Source organism: Anthonomus grandis, chromosome 2, assembly GCF_022605725.1.
Source record: "Anthonomus grandis grandis chromosome 2, icAntGran1.3, whole genome shotgun sequence".
Classification (NCBI taxonomy): domain Eukaryota; kingdom Metazoa; phylum Arthropoda; class Insecta; order Coleoptera; family Curculionidae; genus Anthonomus; species Anthonomus grandis.
This window is the reverse complement of record NC_065547.1, coordinates 44,303,711-44,324,288: the sequence shown is the minus strand read 5'-3', so window position 1 is coordinate 44,324,288 and position 20,578 is coordinate 44,303,711. Positions and strand designations below refer to the sequence as shown.

The following is a 20,578-nucleotide window of genomic DNA, read 5'->3' as shown; positions in this document are numbered from 1 at the left end:
AATATTTCAGTCAACATAAAATAACCTTCGATTTGTTGTGCAGTGTAATCTATTCAAAATTTTTGTGACACCATGTATTAAAAATGTTTATCTTAGCCCAAGCCATAAATTTATACCAAAACAGTTTGAATATTTATCACAGGAATGTAAAGTAATAGTAAATAGTAAACAATGTTTTTTTTACTTGAGGACATAAATAGAGAAACTTTTTGTATTAAATATTTTAAATTAAACAGGTCTCGTTCGAAGCAGTTCGTTTTCGATTGTGAAGAAGCCTATTTAGTATTAAAATGCCTCGAGGTATAAATTTATCCGAACAAATAAAAAAACTTATAATTGAGAAGCACAATGCGGGAGTGACAACAAATCAAATTGTGGCAAACTAGAGGCACTACTGCCAGCATCTCTAAGGTAGACCCAAAAAAACAACATCTGCAACTGACAAGCTAATTAGACGATGTTCTATAAGAAATCCATTTTTCTCCGCCGAAGATATAAAAAAGGCATATCCCAGCATTTCCCTTTCAGTTCGATCTATTCGAAGACGTTTATGTGACGCCAACTTAAAAGCCAGGAGACTGGTAAAATCTTTCATTTCAACGAAAAATAGACAAATTCGTTTAAGATTCGCAAAAGAACACTTACATTGGACCTATAATCAATGAAAAAACGTTATTAATTTTTCAAGGAGCACACTGGTTATATGCTTTGTCAATTTTTCAAGAAAAAAGCACACTGGTTACACGCTTAGTCAATTTTTCAGGGTACAAGCACAGTTTATTTAAATCTAAATATAATTCTTCATTTATTTTAAATATAGTTACAAAAACCTATTGGATCTATGTTTAATTTTGCCAAGAATTTTAGAATTTCTACTAGAATACTTACACAAAATTTATTAATGTTATTTGGGCATTCACATAAGATCAGTTTTTTGTCCATGAAACATTTGCCACATAATTTTTAGTTTATTATTTGCTCGTTCAATTTTATGTATACAGGGTGTCCCAAAAGTCAACGATAAACCGAAAAAGGGCAATAGACCAGGTGCTCAGGGATTAAAAAAAAATACTAAAAAAAATCTATCTTGAGTAGTTTTAAAATTATAGGCATTCCTAGAAAAACCGAAAAAAATTGACACTCCCTGTTGATCTTTTGTGGCTACAAATCTTTGAATTTCTTAACAATTTTTATTTTAATGTAACCCTGAATAACCCGCGATAAATTACAAAACTAAATTCAAACAAAACTGTTCACATTTTTACGAAATTATCAGATTTTTGCGCAACTTGTGTTGAAAATTATGTCTTTTGACCATTATTTCCCAAATTTAACTAATTGTTCTGAAAAAGAAAATTACTTCACTGTTGGGCAAGTGATTTCAAAAGTTCACAGGCGTGTCTAATCTCAAAATGGTATTGGATTTAAAAATGGTAAGATACTTGCTAGATTATTGCTTCAATAGGTGTGTATTTTTATTTTTTTTAGTACATAGTCAAATGTACGACGCTGCTCTAAGCTAAGTTAATTTTATAGTCAAAATAAATAATGGAACGAAATCAAAGTAAATGAAACAAAACTTTATTAAAGTTACAACAAATGCTCAAATTGTCTGCCCTCATTCCTAATACACATTCTAAGCCTTTTTAAAAAAGATCGTGTTATTAATCAGGCGAATCTTCCATTGTTGATCTGTTCAGCGGCTGCCTGTATTTTTTGGCGCAGTTCTATAGGATTGTTGTAGACTTTGTCTTTTATTGCTCCCCAATAAAAGAAATCCAAAGGATTTAAATCGGGTGTACGTGGCGGCCACGCGATTGTTCCACCCCGCCCTATCCATCTGTTCGGATATTCTCTGTCCAGAAATTCCCTTACTGGACGAGCATAGTGGGCCGGGCAGCCGTCTTGTTGAAACCGCATGTTTCGGTAAATATTAAGTGGTACATCTTCTAGTAAGTCTGGTACATAATTTTCCAAGAAATCTAGGTAAACTTTGGCGTTGAAATTTTCCGGCAACTCGAATGGTCCAATAACTTTACCATTAAGTAAGTATTCCTGTCCACATGTTTACTTTAAACTGGTATTGTGACCAGTCCTCTCGCTGTAAATGTGGATTTTCCACATGCCACTCATGTAATTAAAAGTCGATTCATCGGACCATAAAATTCTTTCCAAGAATCGCGGATCTTGTCTATGTCTTTGCAACATTATTTGACAAAATTCAAGACTTGCCGGGTAGTCGAGGTATTAAACTTTGTATTCGTTGTACGTGGTACGGATGTAACTGGTTTCTTTCCAATATTCGATGTGCCGAACTTTTAGACACGCCTGTCCTTGTTTCTATTCCACGTACTGAGATAGTCGGATTACGTGCAACTTCTTGTAAGACTTCGGCTTCGTAGGGCAAGCGCGGTCTGTCTGCAGCACCCATTTGATTTGGGAGTCGGCCCTCTAGAAGTAATCGATGCATATTTAGAAATACTCTGTAATCTGGATAACGCTCTTCATTTGGATACCCTTGACGCTACAGTCTAGAGGCAGCATTAGCATTGCATCGACATTCTCCATAGATGAGATGCATTTAAGCATATTCCCGAGCAGTATAACGATCTGGCATGGTTTCGTTTACTATAATACATAATTACATTATAATTACACCATCACACAGGTATCGATAGTCCAGAAAAGAGCCAAAATCCAAATCAAATCCAATAAGCAAAGTACTGGGATGCGTTCGGACCTGGTGTGCAGCGTGAAAAATATTTTTAGGAGAGGGGGGGGATATGTTTTTATTGGCATAATGTCGTTCCAACAAGAATCATTATCTGATTGGTCAGGAGAAATGTCAAAGATGTTTTTAGCTTTGGCTTTGCCGCCGCCGTAGCAAACGTCTTAATTAATGACCTAGGATGCGCCACTACCTGTCTTACTTACACTGTAAAGGTATTTCTGAACAGGGAATACCCGTACAGGTAGATAGGGCGGGGTAGAAGAATAGCCTAGGGCCATGGTCACCTAATTTAAATAAATGCTTTAAATTTGCCTACTCTACGAGAACAATAATTAACAAAAAGTGAGAAAGTAAAATTAAGAAAAAGTGTGCACTAATCCAATTTAAAACGTCGTATCAGGAATGGAGGCAGACAATTTGAACATTTGTTGCGACTTAAATGATCTTTTATTTCATTTATTTTGACTGTAAAATTAATTTAGCTTAGAGTAGCGGCGTACATTTGACTATGTACTAAAAAAAAATAAAATACACACCTATTGAAGCAATAATCTAGCAAGTATCTTACCATGTTGAAATCTAGATTAGATACGCCAACTTTTTAAATCACTTGCCAAGCAGTCAAGTAATTTTCTTTTCCAGGACAGTTAGTTAAATTTGGGAAATTATGGTCAAAAGACACAATTTTCAACACAAGTTGCTCAAAAATCTGATAATTTCTTAAAAACGTTAACAGTTGTGTTTGAATTTAGTTTTGTAATTTACCGAAAGGTTATTTAGGGTTACATTTAAAAAAATTGTTAAGAAATTCGAAAATTTGTAGCCACAGTACTAAAAATGTCAACAGGGGGTGTCAACTTTTTTCAGTTTTTCTATGAATGCCTATAATTTTAAAAGTACTCAAGATAGATTTTTTTTTTGTATTTCTTTTTGAATCCCTGAGCATCTGGTCTGTTGCCCTTTATTAGCTTATCGTTGACTTTTGGGACACCCTGTATAATAATAATTTTTTTCAATTTCACTTTAAACCTTAAACGGTATAGTTAAAAAAAAAATATTTAATTTTTGTAGGTATTCCATCGGGACACCGTAGTCCTGCCCTAGAACCGATCACCGAGGGCAAACCAGCGGATATAGTACAAAAGTCCCAACCGGAAAAGAAACTGTTAACTATAGACCATATAAAGCCGATCATAAAAGTGTCCTCGGCCGAAAACATTCCTAATAAAGGGGAAAAATTACTGAAGCCGATTATTAAAGTCTCTAGCGCGGACAGTATAGACGATAACTGTGATACTAACCTTAAGATGAAGCATTTTGATTGTAGACCGAACTTATTCGACGCTAGTACAAATATCCAACCCGCTTGTCCAACTTATGAAAATTTAGAATTTTTAAGGAACGATAAAGTGTTCAGTAAGGATAACGAAAAGGCGGTTTGTACGAAAAATCTTGTCCAGTTCAAGCCAAAACCTCAGGAGAATAATTTAAAAACAAATAGATTTAACGTGGATTTGAGAGTGGTACCTAAAAACTTTACCAGGAACCGTTTTGCCAAAGAAGAAGAACCCAAACAGAAAACCGTTTTATTAGCGAAGCAAAGCAACTTACCTAAAGTAAACAATTTAAGCTTGGATAGCATGAACGCAGCCACGAGTCCTGTAACGGAAAAATTCTTTTACAGCAAACAAAATAACGAGACAAACGAATTGAGAAAAAACATGTTTTCGTCAGAATTTTCAAGAAACCTTCCTGAAAGATACAGTTTACCTAGAAGAAGGTACACTAGGGACTGTGACGACGGTCCCGTATTAAGACGCACCCCTCTACTTCAACGCAAAGCTACTGCAAACAATGAACCTTCAGCGAAATTCGAAGAACCCTCAGGAATCCTAGCGAAGGTGCTCCGAAGAACCCCGAAACTTCAAAGGAAAATCTCAGAAGACTCCGAACTGAAATCCCCACAAATAATCCTGAATAAAACTCCCTCGCCATCAACCAGTGGCTTCAAATGTGCGAGCAGTAACGTGGTGAGGAATATCGTGGATAGTTTTAATAAGAAAAGTGGCGGGTTAAGTTTCGGTAACAGGGGCGGGTACGGGAGGAGTTCTCTACAGATCAGTGGCAGTCCGAAAGTTAATTTGAAAGGGGTAAGGGGTGGGTTGGATAACGAATTTACTCCTCTATAGTAACTCTATATGGTAAGTTATGTATGTGTCTTGGAACTTTCAAGGTAAATAGAGTGCTCTCTATAGTAATTTTTAGTATTATGGCGATTTTTTAATGTAGCCCATTGAAAGTGGAAATTAACCGCATAATAATTAAGGGCAAACCATTTTTCGACACAGTTTTGTGATTCTTGTGCCTGAGATGCTTAATCCGAGTTTCCAACTAAAATGTTGTGAGAATCATTTATTCTTCTTAGTTTATTTAATTGTTTCTTAATAGTTGCATAATGTTTTAATGTACAATCAATTTTAAAGCGGCTCCAGTATGGTGGAAAATTATAAAGTCAACATAGACTTATATGATTATAAGATCTAATCATGTAAGATCTATGTCTAGGTGGTTCTGATATACCCCGTTTAAATATTGATTATATTTTTTATACAGTGTGTTAAGGGTCCGATTTCCGTTACTTTACCCACGTGTTGTACGTCCAATTTTATCGACAAAAAAAAACAATAAATGGGGGCCGCACTCTTCACCTCTCTGAATGAGGGCGTTAATGTCAACGTTTTATTTTTCGAATTTTTACGAGTTCACTGAAACTCATTTTTCTGGGCCTGGTTTTTAAGGTTAAAGCATAATAACTGAAACAATGCCCTTTACCACATTTTTCGTCAAAATAAGTTTTTCGTTTATTTTTTCAATTTTTTTTCCTTTAATTATCAACGTTTTGGCTTATATTAGGCCTTCTTCAGAGCAAACAGAAAAATCAAAGCTTTTTCGTTAAATTGCGATAAATGGAACATAGCTGTGTCAAATGAATGCATTTGGTTTATTGAGGATATATACCTGTTGTGTGTAAATAATAATATTTCGTTTATTAATTTGAGTAATTTCTTAGTAAACGTAGTTTTAAAACCTGGTAAGTTTAATCACCTTTAAAATAAGACCACTTTTATGCATGTGCAGGGCAGTATTAAAAGTATCGGAAATCGAACACACTATTATAATAAAAAATTATTTGAGTATATTTCCTGTTTTTTGACAGTAAACTAGTGCAACATCTTCTCATTTCTTTTGGGGACATTGATGGCTGTTTTCGTGCATCTTCATTGTTGCACTTCTTTGATGACGTTTTCATTTTAAAATCTGTAGTTAGCTTTGAATTGTCTCTCTTCTCATAAAGGTAGTCTCAACTCTTCCAAGAAAAAACGTCGCTTCATCTATCGATCCACATGATTGTTTGCATTAAAAATTACCAGAACATTAATTGGAGACTACAGGGGAAGAACGATCTAAGTCACATTTTTATATTTTTGAGAAAAACGAATTTGAAAAAAAAAATAATTGAAGATTCCTTCTCTTCGGTGTACCGAGAAACGATCCAAGTCCACAAGAATTAGGTTTGAACGCCGCTATAACAAGAATACAACATTACTAAGGACCTTAATATTTGACCGTTGTAGCTTACCTTCATTCCGAAGTAGCGCGTCATGTTTGGCACGGACATTATAATAGACATTGGTATTGATAGTTACTTTTGCTGAAAAAGAAATGACCTTATTAATAGTAGAAAATATATATCCTATTATTAGCATGATAAGGCAAATTAGTGTAGTAGATTTGTGACGTTACATCTATAAACTTCTCAAGTTCCTGCAGTTGCTCATACTTCAACTTGGGTATAGGAATGAGGCCATTGTAAAGTTTGTCCGGTGTTGCAGCCGCTATGCCTGGCCTTGGGGGTATTAGAACAATACTTGACATAGCTCCATTGTAACTTTCTCGCATTTGAATTGTTCGTGGATGTTGATGGCTTATTATTAATTCTTTTATTGGCCTAGTTGAAAATGGACAGGTTTTTTTATATTGAGGGGTGAAAAATTTTGTACATGCATGGAAAATGTCTGTAGTACACTCAATAACATTAAATGGCATTGGTTTAACCCTGGCACTTTTAAAAACCTCGACCCATTGGGATGGAACTTCAACTCTTGGTTTCTGTTTGATGAGAGCAAAGTCTTTATCGCACTCTAAGTACGAGTGCCCCCGAATTGGAAATGTAATTTTGATTTTATCAAACCTACCTTCTTTATGGACCATATGAGGCGTATAATGGTGAAATTCTTATTTTGGCCTGCGCATGAGTCGCAAAATATTTCCAAACATCTAACAGTTTGTCCTAGAATATCTTCATCAGCACCTTTCTTGGCAATAGTCTCAGGGTATGTATAAAAAACAGCCTCATTGGTTGAGAGCTTATGAATATTATAACTGACAAAGGTCAATTGCCTTTTGTAGTATATACATCATTGGTAGTGATGTTGGGTGTAGGAAGATTTTTGGAAAAGTCCATGGTTATAGCTTCAATTGACTCATTTTTTCTGGACTGTATTTTAGCTTGTCGCTTTCTAGTATAGAAAGTAGCTGCTTTAAGTTTATGCAATTTATTTAAATTTTCCAAACCTTTAATTTCATTTTGTAATTCCAACTGTGCTTCGTTTTCGATAGTGAGTAGTGACTTCATTTTAACTATGTGTTCATCACACACACTACACGTATCGGAGCGAGGATACCCGAAACTAATATTAAAATCTTTGACGAAAATTTGTCTGTATGCTTCATAACTTATTGGGTCATTGGGGAATTTGTCGCCGTTCATTTTGTGCATTTTCTTAACGTTGAGCTTTTCAGGAAGGTACATCTTTGATGATTTTTTAAGGCTATAATGTGACCTCCTACTTTTAAAAGATTTTATGTGGTTACGCACATTTTCGATTAACTGAGAGCTCAATCGGTGAGGGCGATTCTGATGTTTCCCTCTCATATCAGCAAAACAATAACCGCCTTTCTTTAGGCAGTCTTTCATAGTCATAATACGGCGATTGGTAATCCCGTGTTACGATATAAAAGCTTTTTGACATAGCTCAATTTCTTCCATCATGCCGCCCTCGCAATCTAGTTTAATTCTTACTTTAAACGTGTAGGAGTTATCTCTAAGCCTTGCTGTGTTCTCGTTTTGTCTAGGTCTTCTTCTACTAACATTCTTAATCCCGATTAAGTCGCATAAATGGCTGTTTTGACTATTTCTATTTTCTAAGCTATTAAAGTTTTGAATGATTTTTCACCTTTTTTCAGCGAATATAACCTCAAAACAACGAAATCTATTGCAGCCACATACATCACTTACACGTCCAAGCTTTAGTCTTTTTTTACTGTTTTTCAAAACACTTAAATGTATATCACTGTCACGGATGTTATCATCGGATGTTACTGCAAAATTATCTTTTTCATGATATCTTAGAGTTCATTAAAATTGGTTAAGAATTATACAGGATATAGTGATTTAAATACGACAATATTCATTTGTTTCCCCCACTCTTAGTACTGATCCAGTAAAATTTTGGATTAAACCGATTTCATAGAAAATTTACTCAGCTTTCCAATGGCGTTATCAAGTAATTTTGGCCAAATTTTAATTTTTCTTGACTATTTCTCCTTGATTGCCATTTTCTGTTATGATTTTTTTTTCCTAATTGGCGAAGGTCAAAGGTGCTTGATTCAGCGTGACAGGGTGTCCCACTTAAAATGGATACAAGCCCATATCTTGGTTGTTTGTTGGCGTACATTTTGCCCAGGGTAAGAAGTGCAATACCTCATAGACGTACGTTTTAATAGGGTTTGATATTTTTCGATTTAAGAGTAAACTACCTTTAGGACACTATTTATTTTAAAACTGTTATACAGATTTGAAATATATACAGCCTCCTACCATAAATGAAAAAGATCGCTCAACGAACAACCAAAATAGTGGCTAGTATCTACAAGTGGCGTTGCTGACTTGTAGATACCGCGATAACCACAATGAAATATTCAAGTTAGTTGTATATTAAAAAATTCTAAATATATATGCGGCAAAAACTAAATAAACCAATAAGAATAATATTTTAGACGCTTATATCTTAGTCGGAAAACTGGTATTTTGCATCTCAAAAAGACGTTGACGTTGCGTGCCCTAATTTGTTGACATATTATTTAAGGTCAATGAGGTATTGAGTATTTAGGATATTTTTTAATAAGATTTGCATAAAGTAAAACTGAAATCTCAATTTTAAAAGTGTGGAGTTTTTTTTTAAGTTATTGCCTGCTTTTCGGTATTTTTTCAGAATCAGAAAAGTAAAAGTAAGGTTTCGGCACTATAATTTACATGAAAACTTAACCAGGAAAATTACATGTAATTAGAATATTGAAAAATAAGTCCACTTCTAATATATTGGGCTAGTTTACTTACCGATATTTGATTATTGTATTAAAGTAAAAAGAACATAGTAATTTTATTGTGAGAACATAAATCTATGATGGGTGGACAACGCATTTCAACATTTAAGTGCTGACGATCTTACGAATTTAAGTATTATTTATGGACATTTATAGTTTTTTTATAAAATAAATTATATTTCAGTATGAAAGTATATGAGTTATACGATGGAATTTACAATGAGGATAAGCAGATATTGCTTAAATCAAAAGAATGGTATTTGGTGGCATCACTTTTTTTGGCTAACGTTTTATCATTTTGCATGTGTGCTTTGTCTGTATCACTAAGATGATTATCTATTTCCGTTTTTATATTTTCTTTGTAATTCTCATAGGTCTCTTCAACCACTTTTATCTGCATATGTAAGATGTATCATTTATGACATGTTCGGCTTTAAAAGTCGACTTCAGCTTTAAAATTTCATCATACAATTTTTTTAGCGTCAAACTTGGAGACAGATACTTTTCGTGGTTCGTCCTTGTGTAATGTGATTCGTAAAGAGAAAAGGATTTAATGTGATCAATTGCTTCTTGCACTCTTTAAGAGTTTGCTAAAGTACTTATTTTTTGGTTCATGGTGACCTCTGTAAGCCTTCACAATTCCGGATATTGTGCATTGATAGTTTTGAAGAGAAGGGTAACAATTATTTGTGTTTCATCTAACACTTTCATGAAGCATCCTTGAACAACTTTATTTTCCTTCAATTTTAAAATAAAAGGAATAACTAATATTGCGATTCCTTGATTTATCTCCACTTTCAAGTCTCTAAGAGTGAAGAACTTTACTTAAAGAAAGCTACCTTCGGGGATTTTTCTAATACATTTCATTCGAGAATTTGAAAGAGAGATTTTAATTTTTCTTTTGAAATATAAACATATTATTGCCAATATTGACAAATAAAGTTACCTTTACTAAACTATAAAAGAAAGTAAATGTAACCTTTAGTAAATTATGATGACATTGCATCTTCTTCCTAAAAAAAAAATAAATATTATTAAAAGTACAATCCTACTAAACCAAAAAAAATATATATTCTACTGGAAGCCAGGACAGATGAGCTACTCCTGAAAGTTGTAATAATTTTTTAGAAACACAAAAGCACAAAAAATAATACTACTTTAATAAAACAATAAAATTAACTTCACCTTTCATGTTCAATTAGTTATAATACTTTATGTGAATTCCTATCTTCAGGTTCAATTATTAACCAACCTATGATCTTGTGATGGTTTACCTTTGGTTCCGTTTTTCTTTTCTTTCAGGCCAAAGTCTATAAAACTTGACCGATTGACTGCTGACCCAACAACATTTTTTTACTGATGTAGTTTATTAAATACCCATCTCTTTTTAATATTTTCCCTCTATGTGGCTGGCAGCGGTCCCAAATTCCCTAAGTTTGCGCCCACAAACTCATCTTCGGAAAGCTATTAGAACCTTATGAATTACTAATATTTAACAAGTGTGACACCAGATATGAAAGGAGGGATAAAAAATACTAATTTTTGTTTATAAACAGCAAAGAAGATTTGTTATTCTGGCTGACATTCATTTTAAAAACGTGTTTTTTAGATACGATAATTGTTCGTTTTAAATTTAGGTTATTAAAACCTTACTTTCCTTATGAACGGATTTTTGATAGTATACTTACAACATATTTTATAAAATAACTATTTGCCAGCAACCTGACAGAAACAGGAAGATCATCGTGTGATCTTTTGAGATGACAGTAGTTTGGTAACAGGTTTTTTCTTTCACATGCATCAGGTTCTTTAAAACATACATACTTGGCACAGTTAATAACTGCAAGTTCACAAATGCATTCACACAGTTTTCCTTGTAGCACAGTCCAGAGACCACCCTGACTGCCTTTCTTTGAAAATTCTTTGTGATTGTGCAAATTACCCCCATGCAAGAGTAGTATGTGAAAGTCTACAGTGAAACAGGCCAAAGTATGCTGCTCTTAGTGTGCTCAGAGACACAAAATTTTCCAAGTTCCCCAACTGTTAATGTGCATATCTCAAAATAGCCTAGAATCAATATGAATTCCCAGAAACTTAATACCTGATGAAAAACTTTCACTGACCATGTCATTGAAATTTATTTTCTCAACATTCAAATGCAATCTTTCAACGGCAAACAACCAGTACTTAGCCCTCTACTGTAACCTCGATAAAACTTCCATAGCATCTTCTGTAATAGACGAATTAAAACGTGACCAATCTGATTTCTCATTTTCTCCTATTTTTATGGTCAAACATCTTTGATTTAATAAGAAGATATTTGAGGGGGTCAGAAGCCAAGGGGTCCAAGTACCAAAACGTAAATATTGAGAAATTTCAATTTTAAATATTTTTACTTATTAAAAAATCTAGAACCCTAAAATTCATGAGTTATGTGTTGCAAATTTTTTGTTTTGCTTATACTTATAATTTAGGATGGATTTTGAAAATGTTTGGGCTTTATTTTATTCACAGGGCCGTACTATGGTACACGGGTGTTGTAACAATTTTGAAAAAATGCCACATAATCATTTATTTTTGTAGATAGGTAACTCGATAGGTAATAAAAATTCTCAAATAATAGAATAGACTTTAATAAAAAATAGTTACAGAAGGTTTTGTATTAATATTAATCATCATCCGATTCAACCATGTCACCGAGAGTATAATCTTCATCGTTTCGCCCGTTTGTTTGATGGCCTGCATTCAACGTCTGTCCTGGATTCAACGACTTATAGAAATCATGGTGTATTGGTGGTACATATGGTAGAAGCTGCATCAAGTTATTGAATTTTGCTAATTTTATTTTTGGAGGACTGTCGTATAGAGTAGGTAGAAGAATTTTTGAAGGTCTACCACGTAAGGCAGTTTTTTTAGAAAGATCCATTTCTTCAAAAGGAAAATCACTATTAGAAAACTTTTTTATAAAAAAGTTTCATTGGATACTTTTTTTTGAAATGTAGCCATTGCATTTTACTTATTCCTGTAAGATTTGATTTCATGATGTTGTCCATGGGAGATATAGATTTAAAATCCTCCCATTGAATTGAAACCCAAATAATTGGGTTGAAATTAACCCAATCATCGGGAGTAAAAACGTGAGTTAGCCGTCTCTTTGCTTTTTCAATAATGGCAAAATCTTTTGCATTTCATAAAGGAATGTCCCGAAACCAAAAAACGGTGGTCAACACTTTCAATATGTGTAAATTGCACAATATACATCCAAAATTTTATTATGTTCTTGTTTTGACCACCACAGTTATCACTGAATGCATCGATGTGGGTCACTGTTTTTGGCAAACTTTCAATATACTTCAGCAAACATGACATGACTTCTTGAGAACCTTTCGACCCTTCACCTTCATGCCACATGTACATATTACCAATTCCGGATGATAAATCGTGGATTCCTAGATTGTAAGTCCATAGCTGGCGCAAATAATATACTTTGCTGCATGCCAAATGCGGAGTGGGTAAGGTTTTTTGTAGATCAAAACAAATAGCACGTTTTTCTGGACACTGTCTTGCTGATTCCTTGGCGGCGTTTTTTAAATTTTTGGCTGCTTCAGCTTGACGTAGATGACGATGATGTTCTCTGGCAACGCGGGAGCCCTCTTCAGATTCTGGATCACAAGAATTTTTCTGAGTAATAAACGTGTCACACTTTGTACATGTGTCTGAATATGGTCGGTGAAAAGCTAAGTTGAAATGGGTATTAAAAATGTCGCGGTATTTGCTCAGCTTTAATGGTCGGGCTTCTTTCTCGTGACAAAATTCTTTGTATAGCTTGTACATTTTTGTTATATTTAACTCGGGAGACAAATACTTGCGATTCGGATTGTCTTTTCTAGTATAATGACTCACAAATTTTGGGAATGAGTTTATATGTTGTTTTGCTAAGTTTAAAGACTCATCGTCTATTTTATTGCTAGGGACATGTCTTCCCCTTTGATCCGTTTGGACGACTCCAGGCTCCTTCTTTTTTGGAGCATTATTTTGTATGCATGATGCAATAAAGGTGCTCTGTAGATCCCATCCATTAGTTTTGTTTCCAAGATTCCAATAATCAGTAAAAATTGTGTTTCTAACTTCCTCCGTAAAATTTTCTGTACACTTGTATCTGCATGTATGGTCATAAGCCTTAACAGATCTTACATGATATAGTTCATGCTTGCGACCAACGTATTCCTGGCCATTGTTTCTTTGAATTTTTGAACAAGTTCTTTTCCATGTCGCAGTTTTACGAACCCTTTTTCTGGACTTCCCATTCGCACCTTCATTCAAGTTTTGCACTTCAGCATCATCGCCACCACTGCTACTTGGAACATAATCTTCATCTATATCAGAGTTGTCGGAGAATGGCTCTGAAAAAGAGTCATTTTATTAAAATCTGTTGTAGGTATTTAAATAATAACGAAAAAAATGCAATTATTATGATTATGTTCTTAGTTCCATATGAATTTGTAACGCTATAATGAAAAGAAAACTCGATTTGTATTATCATAACCTTAAAAAATTGATATCATAAAATATGTACCTTCATTTTTATTTTAAATAGACATTTTTCTTGCTATAATAACTACTTACCTCTTTCATCGTCTGATGTAAGCATTTTGAAATTAAAAATGCACTTCGATCACGATTTTACTACGACAACTGACACTGACAAAATCGTTAGTAATCAACAGAATATAACAGTTTCCTTGGCTGCAAATGGATCCAAGTATACTTGGACCCGTTTAGCTCTAAACAACTGTTAAGATATGGTAAGTAGTATATTTTCTTATTGATAGATGGAGCCATTAAGACTTGTTTTATGCTTGGATCTCTTTGCCACCAAGTAAATGTATATCGTGCACTCGGAAGAAGAAGGTGACATCTCAAAATTACTCATTTTTCAGGAGAGGCGTTTAAAGATGTTGACTTTTTTGATATTATTGTTATTATTTTTTAGGTCTTGATAGGATGATAATTTGTTTAACTTGTGTTACTGATTTTTTGCCTCTATTGAATGGTAATATTAATTTTTTGGTACTGCTCAAGATTAGGGAGAATTTGACAGAAGTAACCTTTTTGAATATAAAACAGGCAAAGCTTCTTCTTTATTTCTTATGGCAAATAAGGGGTTTTTTGGCAGGCAATGCTGAAAACTTCAACCAAATTGAAAAAGATGTCTGTATCAAAACATTAATTACTTCAAGTATTAAAACAAAAAGAAAAAATTGAATATTTCACAAGAATATTTAATCTTAGAAACAACAGCATTGCAAATTAAACTATCTGTATCAGATAAACAACTAGCATCTATTAGATTTAGTACAACAAAAAACAAGAAACTACTGAGTATTTCCCAAAATTAATAAACCAAAAACCTAGCATTTATAGTAAGTAAATACCTATATTACCCATAATAATAAAAGGAACAAAAAACATTTTCTTAAGTAGGTAACCAAATTAAAACCTGGATAATGGCTTAAAATTATCTTTGTCATAAACACTTATAACAAGTTTTTTTTAAACTACGTATAAAAAAAAAGACAAGAATCCACTGCTAGAATAAGCAAACTAAAAAAATAATTTAAATGCAGAATAAACTAGAAACATTTACAAACGCTCAAAAAAACTCAAATAATACATCGGCACACACTTCTTTTTTTTTATTAGGTCTATCAGGCCATTCTTTTTAGTATCTGAGATACCAACTTTTGTTTTGTAAGCTGGCTGAAGATTAATAACTTGCTTTGGTTCTTGGCTTCTACGATTTTTAATATTAATTTGAACTTGTCTAAATTCTTCATCGTATGACGTCTTGTAGGACAAAGTTTCCAAATTATTCTTATCTAATTCAAAAACTTTAACATCAGAAAATCGAAAATTTTTTGGGAAATTGATTTGCAGGTCGGACGCCAAAGCTTTAAAATCTTTAACATCTTGATGGCATATTTCGTGTACATTGTATGGGGTGCCAGTTTTTTTAGCTCTGCGTATGACATGCATACTGGTCGGGAACATAAATTGAATTGGATTTCTTATATCTTTTAATTTCTCTGTCTATAGTCGCATGAACACTATCCCCTTCATTTTGAGAGTGTCCGGTTATCAAAAACTTATGTGTAATGGTTTTTATATTAAATGATTTTATTGCAAACAGGTAACTAGCCAGGACAAACTGATTTTTGTTTTGGCCAGCGCAATTATCTGAGTAGAGGATTATTTTCAATCCATCTCCGGTATCAGTAGTCTCACACATTTTTTGAAAGAAATCAAAAATGCAATTACCGATTTCGTTCGCTCGCCTACGGGCTTCTGCTTCATGCCATAGATAGCAGGTTCCTTCATTACTCTTTAGGTCGTACAAAGTGAAATTGAACACATTTAGTTTGGAAACATAATAGAAGGAGGATGCTTCTCCAACAGGACATGGTAGTATTGCTTGCATATCATACTCCATAACTTTTGTGAATGGATCTGCATTATTCTTATCTGCGTCTTTCTCGATTCTACTCAAATCCTTCTCTCTTATGTGTGTTTCATATGTTTCTTGCATAGCTTGTTTCTCTTCTTCACTACCATTGCTGTATTGCAAACACAATTCGCACTGATCCCTTTTAGGTAAATGGAATGCAATATTAAACTCCTGATTAAAGATCTTGCAGTACATTAAGTAGTTTGCAGCTGGTTTCTTTTGCTCTTCACATATTTTCTGGTAGTCGCGATGAAGATCTGCCATTGTTCGACTTCCCTCTATATACTCCTTTTTTGTATGAGAACGACAATAGTGGCTCTCAATACGTGGTCTGGACCGTATGTGATCTCTTATATCGTTCTTAATATTCTCATCAACTTTATAATGATTTTCATGCTTCCCTCGTCTGTCGAACTGTCACAGTGTTTTCGTTTCTTGATCACAGTTTCAATCACTTTATTATTAATGTCTAGTGTTGAGATGAAAAAACGTTTACACACCCTCATATTTATGTTATCTACAATAAAATAATATGCATTATTTGGTTTCTGTGGGTTTTCTACATTACTGTATTTATATTTTGGCTTAATGGTTTGCAGATTTGAAGAAATAAACTCTCTTTTCTGTTCAACAGTCTGCAACTTCCAATAATCTTCAAATATTTTCAGCCTACTATTCTCAGGTATTTTCTCGAAACATTTTAATCTACATTTATTATCACATGGGGGCTTGAGTGATCTAGCTGGGCGTTCTTTTTCTATTTTTTCTTTGGTACCATCTTCTCTTCTTATAATACTTGAATAACTGTAGCTTTCACCTGCATTTCTTAATTTTTTGCTTACTTTCTTTTGCCATAGTTCAGGATTAAATTTTCTTTTTTTAGCGGTTTTTTCAACTAAAGTAGGATTTTTCACTTTTCTTTTCCTGTTTGCTCAACAGATACTTCATTTTCAATATCTGACTCGCCTTCTAATTGGTATGTAGGATCACCTACGCTGTCATCGCTTCCAAAAGGATCTGACTTGGACGAAGAACTGGATGACGACGATGTACTAGACGAGGATGATGAGTTACTCGATGATGATGTTGAACGCTTACGACTTCCATTCTGTGGTATGGTATTTTGTAATATTTCAGTACTGGATTCACCAGCGACACTAGTGACATGGTTATTCGAGATGCCTCTATCAAATTCTTGAAATTCAGAGGAATAGTTTCCTAAAAAATATGATCAGATAGTTAAAAACATAAATTATAGTTAGGGTGAAAAGAAAAAACTTGAAGTCTCCCTCCACTATTTATTTAAATTCCTAATCACAGATTAAGAAGTGCGCAACATGTTTCAAATGTAGATACATTCATCTTCAGGGGCCAGCAAAGGAAAGAGTTTACAGTCACGCACGACTGCTCACATGTAGCAGCCAAGGGCTTAAGAAACTTGTGTAAAGAAATTCATCATGGATATACTTCAGCAGGTTATTAGAAATTTAGTAGGGAGGATTTTTTTTTGTTAAAACATGTGAAGTAAAAGTTAAAGTTAAGACAGTTTAAAAGTTTTGGACGTTACATGTAAGAGAAGACCTCAATTACATTTACATGTAACGTCCAGAACTTTTAAACTGTAACTTTAACTTCCACTTCACAATGTTTCAATAAAAAAAAATGTCTCCCTACTAAATTTCTAATAACCTGCTGAAGTATATCCATGATGAATTTCTTTACACAAGTTTCTTAAGCCCTTGGCTTGACAAAACAGAAAAAAACTTAACGTAGTTTGTTTATCTGTAACCAGCTTGTAAATAAGACAGTAATATTTGTAAATGATATGTAAGAAACGGTTTAAAATTTATTGAAAAGAAAGTTACAAAACATAAAAACATCATTCATAATAGTTTGTAGAAAAGGGTTATAATTAGATATATCACTTTATTGCATGAACATTTTCTAAAAATTAAAGTAATATTTCGGCTTGTCACCTTATTGAATATAAATAAATCCATGAAATATTACTTACCTAAGCATACAGAGAGTTATATATCTAAATGTATCACTTTTTGTAAACAACAAATATCTTTGGTCATGAGACAACTCGAAATATCACCTTTATTCAGAAAATTCGCGATGCACTCTCCTCGAAAGGCCCAGTTAAACTGAGATATCACCATCTTCTCAATACGTTCTGCGTGCAAATGCCGAATTCGGTAAAGAGACAACACGCCATCTCTCGGTCAGTGAGTATAGCTCACGTGTAACTCTTTTTCCCATGAAATAATACAATTATTTTAAATCGTTTTCTGTAAACAACTCAATTTGGCCAAATTTTGAGATGTCACCTTCTTCTTCCGGATGCACGATATATTAAGTTTTGATTTCTGCACTTAACTCGATATTGAAAAAAACTCGACTTGGACCCCTTGGCTTCTGACCCTTTCATTTAATGTTTCGAAATCCCCAACAGTCTTAGTCTATTGCCATTAGACATTATTGGTGTAGGCTAGTTTTAAAGACTTCCTTTCACTTCAAATTCAAAATAACTTTTAAGAAAATATTATCTTTTTTTTTATCTTGAACCCTGATAAGGATGCAGAAAGATACCGAAACGCAGGCAATAAAAAAACCACTCTCAAAACCGCTATTTGCTAAAAAAGATGCCCATAGTTTTATTACCCAAAGAAGGAATATGAAAAAATCTAAGGATAAAAAACTATGGACAGCAGTTCATATTTTAACTCTTGATTTAACCTTAAGGCATGTATAAGAAATAACTGAAATCTTCACAAAATCAAAAAAAACTATGATTGCCCTAGTGCCCTTCAAAACTTAATAAATAGAAAATTTTAGTATTCAAGTGCTTGGAAAGAAAAGGAACATCTAAGCATATATAAACTGAATTATGTAATTTTAGTATAGTCGAATAAAACAAACATTTTAAGAGAAATATTCCTGTGCCTTAAATTAAAAACTAAACTTTGCGCCATTGCTTAAGTATACCCCGTAGTGCTTGCCAAAGTCCGGCAATGTGTATTAATGGTGCTTTAGAATCTCTTTGCAATCGTGAATGTTTCACCTCTTAGTAACCTAACAAGTATTAAAATAAGTAAGATATAAAAAAATTAGGTGCTTTAACAATGTATGGTATTGAATAGCATACAAATACGTATACACCATATATTTAAGCTTAAAAGTTATTGTACTAATTTATTACTGTGATAAACGTTAAGTAATTTGTATATAAAGTTGATTTTTTGAATAATGTCATATTTTTTTAAAGATAAGGTTAATAATTGGGTTTTGATTTATTATTGTAAAACAATGGATTCAGTAGATTTAATGACTTGACATTGGATTTAATCATCATGTACACGGGTGATCTTGGAACGCCCTGTACATTTTTTTAAAATAATAAAACATTGGAGCAATAATATAATCTGGTATCTTGCCTTAAAGATAAGTTCAGACGTATTTGCATTAAAATTATATTATATAGTGCGACACGGCTTGTTGTTTATTTTGGTTTGTAAAGTTCAAATTTGTTTGCTCAAAGCGAATTTGCTACACCATTGGCGTCGAGTAACGTTAATTATAGTCACCGTTAATTTCGATTAATAGCTAACCGTAACATTCCTTTATGTTTTCTATTATAATAGTATTATTATTTTGATATTTTTTTCTATATAATTGAATTAATTTTGTATAAATTTATTGGAAAAAATAAGATTATTTTTTATTTGGAAATGATGGTTTTGCGTTTTTTGTCCATTAACCTCCTGAATCTTTAAAAGAAAGAATGAGAAAACACTATGTTAGGTGTAAGAAATGAACAGCGATTGTGTGGATGAACAGACATAAGATCATGAGATTTTGTCCTATTTAAAAAACAACTCCCTGGAAGAAGTACTAAAAAGTTAATACCTAGAAAACTTAATTAATGAAATGTCTACGATGGAAAAATGTTTTTTTTTGTTCTTCCTTGCAATTGATATCAAGTAAATGTTAATCGTCTCACTCTACTGATGCTATATATTCTTCTTTGGAAGACCTATATGAAAACATGGATCATGGATTGGCTTCAGGGGCGATGTTTTGTGACTTAACCAAGGCATTCGATTGCGTTAGTAAAGAGCCAAGGCAATCTTGATCATTTCGGATTTAGAGGACTTGACTACCACTTGATTTGTTCATACTTCTTTGGGAGATCTCATATTGTCTCTTCTATTGAAAACGACTGAAGATTATGCTATTCGTCCTGTACAAAAATAATTTGGCCAGTTTAAGTATCAGTGATAAATTCACGATCTTTGCCGACGATATCACAATCACATGACTTGCAAGTAGTGACAGGTTTGTAAGGGGTTTTGTGAAGATTTGGCTAAAATCAGACCATGGATGACTCCTTGACTTTTTATTGTTGACAATTTTGGAAACTAAAGTGTTAAAGGCACGAACTTAATAAATATACCTGGACTGCTAATGCATATGGTCACGATACCCAAAAATGACCACTGCCTGGTGGCCGCCATTTTTATAGTGGTTGTGTCCTTTTGATGTTGGTCACTCTGAACATTTTCAGTGTTACCAACAAAAAATATATTAAATAAGGTAATGAAGTTGACGTTTTACGTGTGAGTATATAGCAGATTGCCATAGAGAAATGAATATTAAATACTTTTTATACATCAAACATCATACTTTTAATTACTCTATGCGGATTGCCTAGTTTTTGGCGATTTGTAAACGACGCTTGGGTATATCGTCTGCAACAGGCGATATAGAACTTGAAATGAAGATCATCATTTTTAGATTCAAGATTATCAGAATAATAAAATAAATATTTTAATTTAATTTAACAAATATTTAAGTGCCTGTATCTATCCAAAGTTAATTGAAACTTTGTC

General features: G+C 33.3%; 1 protein-coding gene and 1 long non-coding RNA gene across 5 annotated transcripts in view; both read left to right on the top strand.

Moving 5' to 3' along the window:
* Positions 1-19,418, top strand: part of LOC126733453 (LIM domain kinase 1) — a 44,291-nt gene extending 24,873 nt beyond the window's left edge. For all 4 annotated transcript variants that reach the window (XM_050436763.1, XM_050436765.1, XM_050436764.1 and 1 more), the window contains one exon: positions 3,803-19,418. In XM_050436763.1, coding sequence (XP_050292720.1) covers positions 3,803-4,920 — 1,118 coding nt within the window. In that variant the 3' untranslated portion in view covers positions 4,921-19,418. The remainder of the gene's footprint in view (positions 1-3,802) is intronic.
* The window catches only part of LOC126733480 (uncharacterized), a 264,393-nt gene that overhangs the window by 236,217 nt on the left and 7,598 nt on the right, over positions 1-20,578 (top strand). The window lies entirely within an intron of this gene.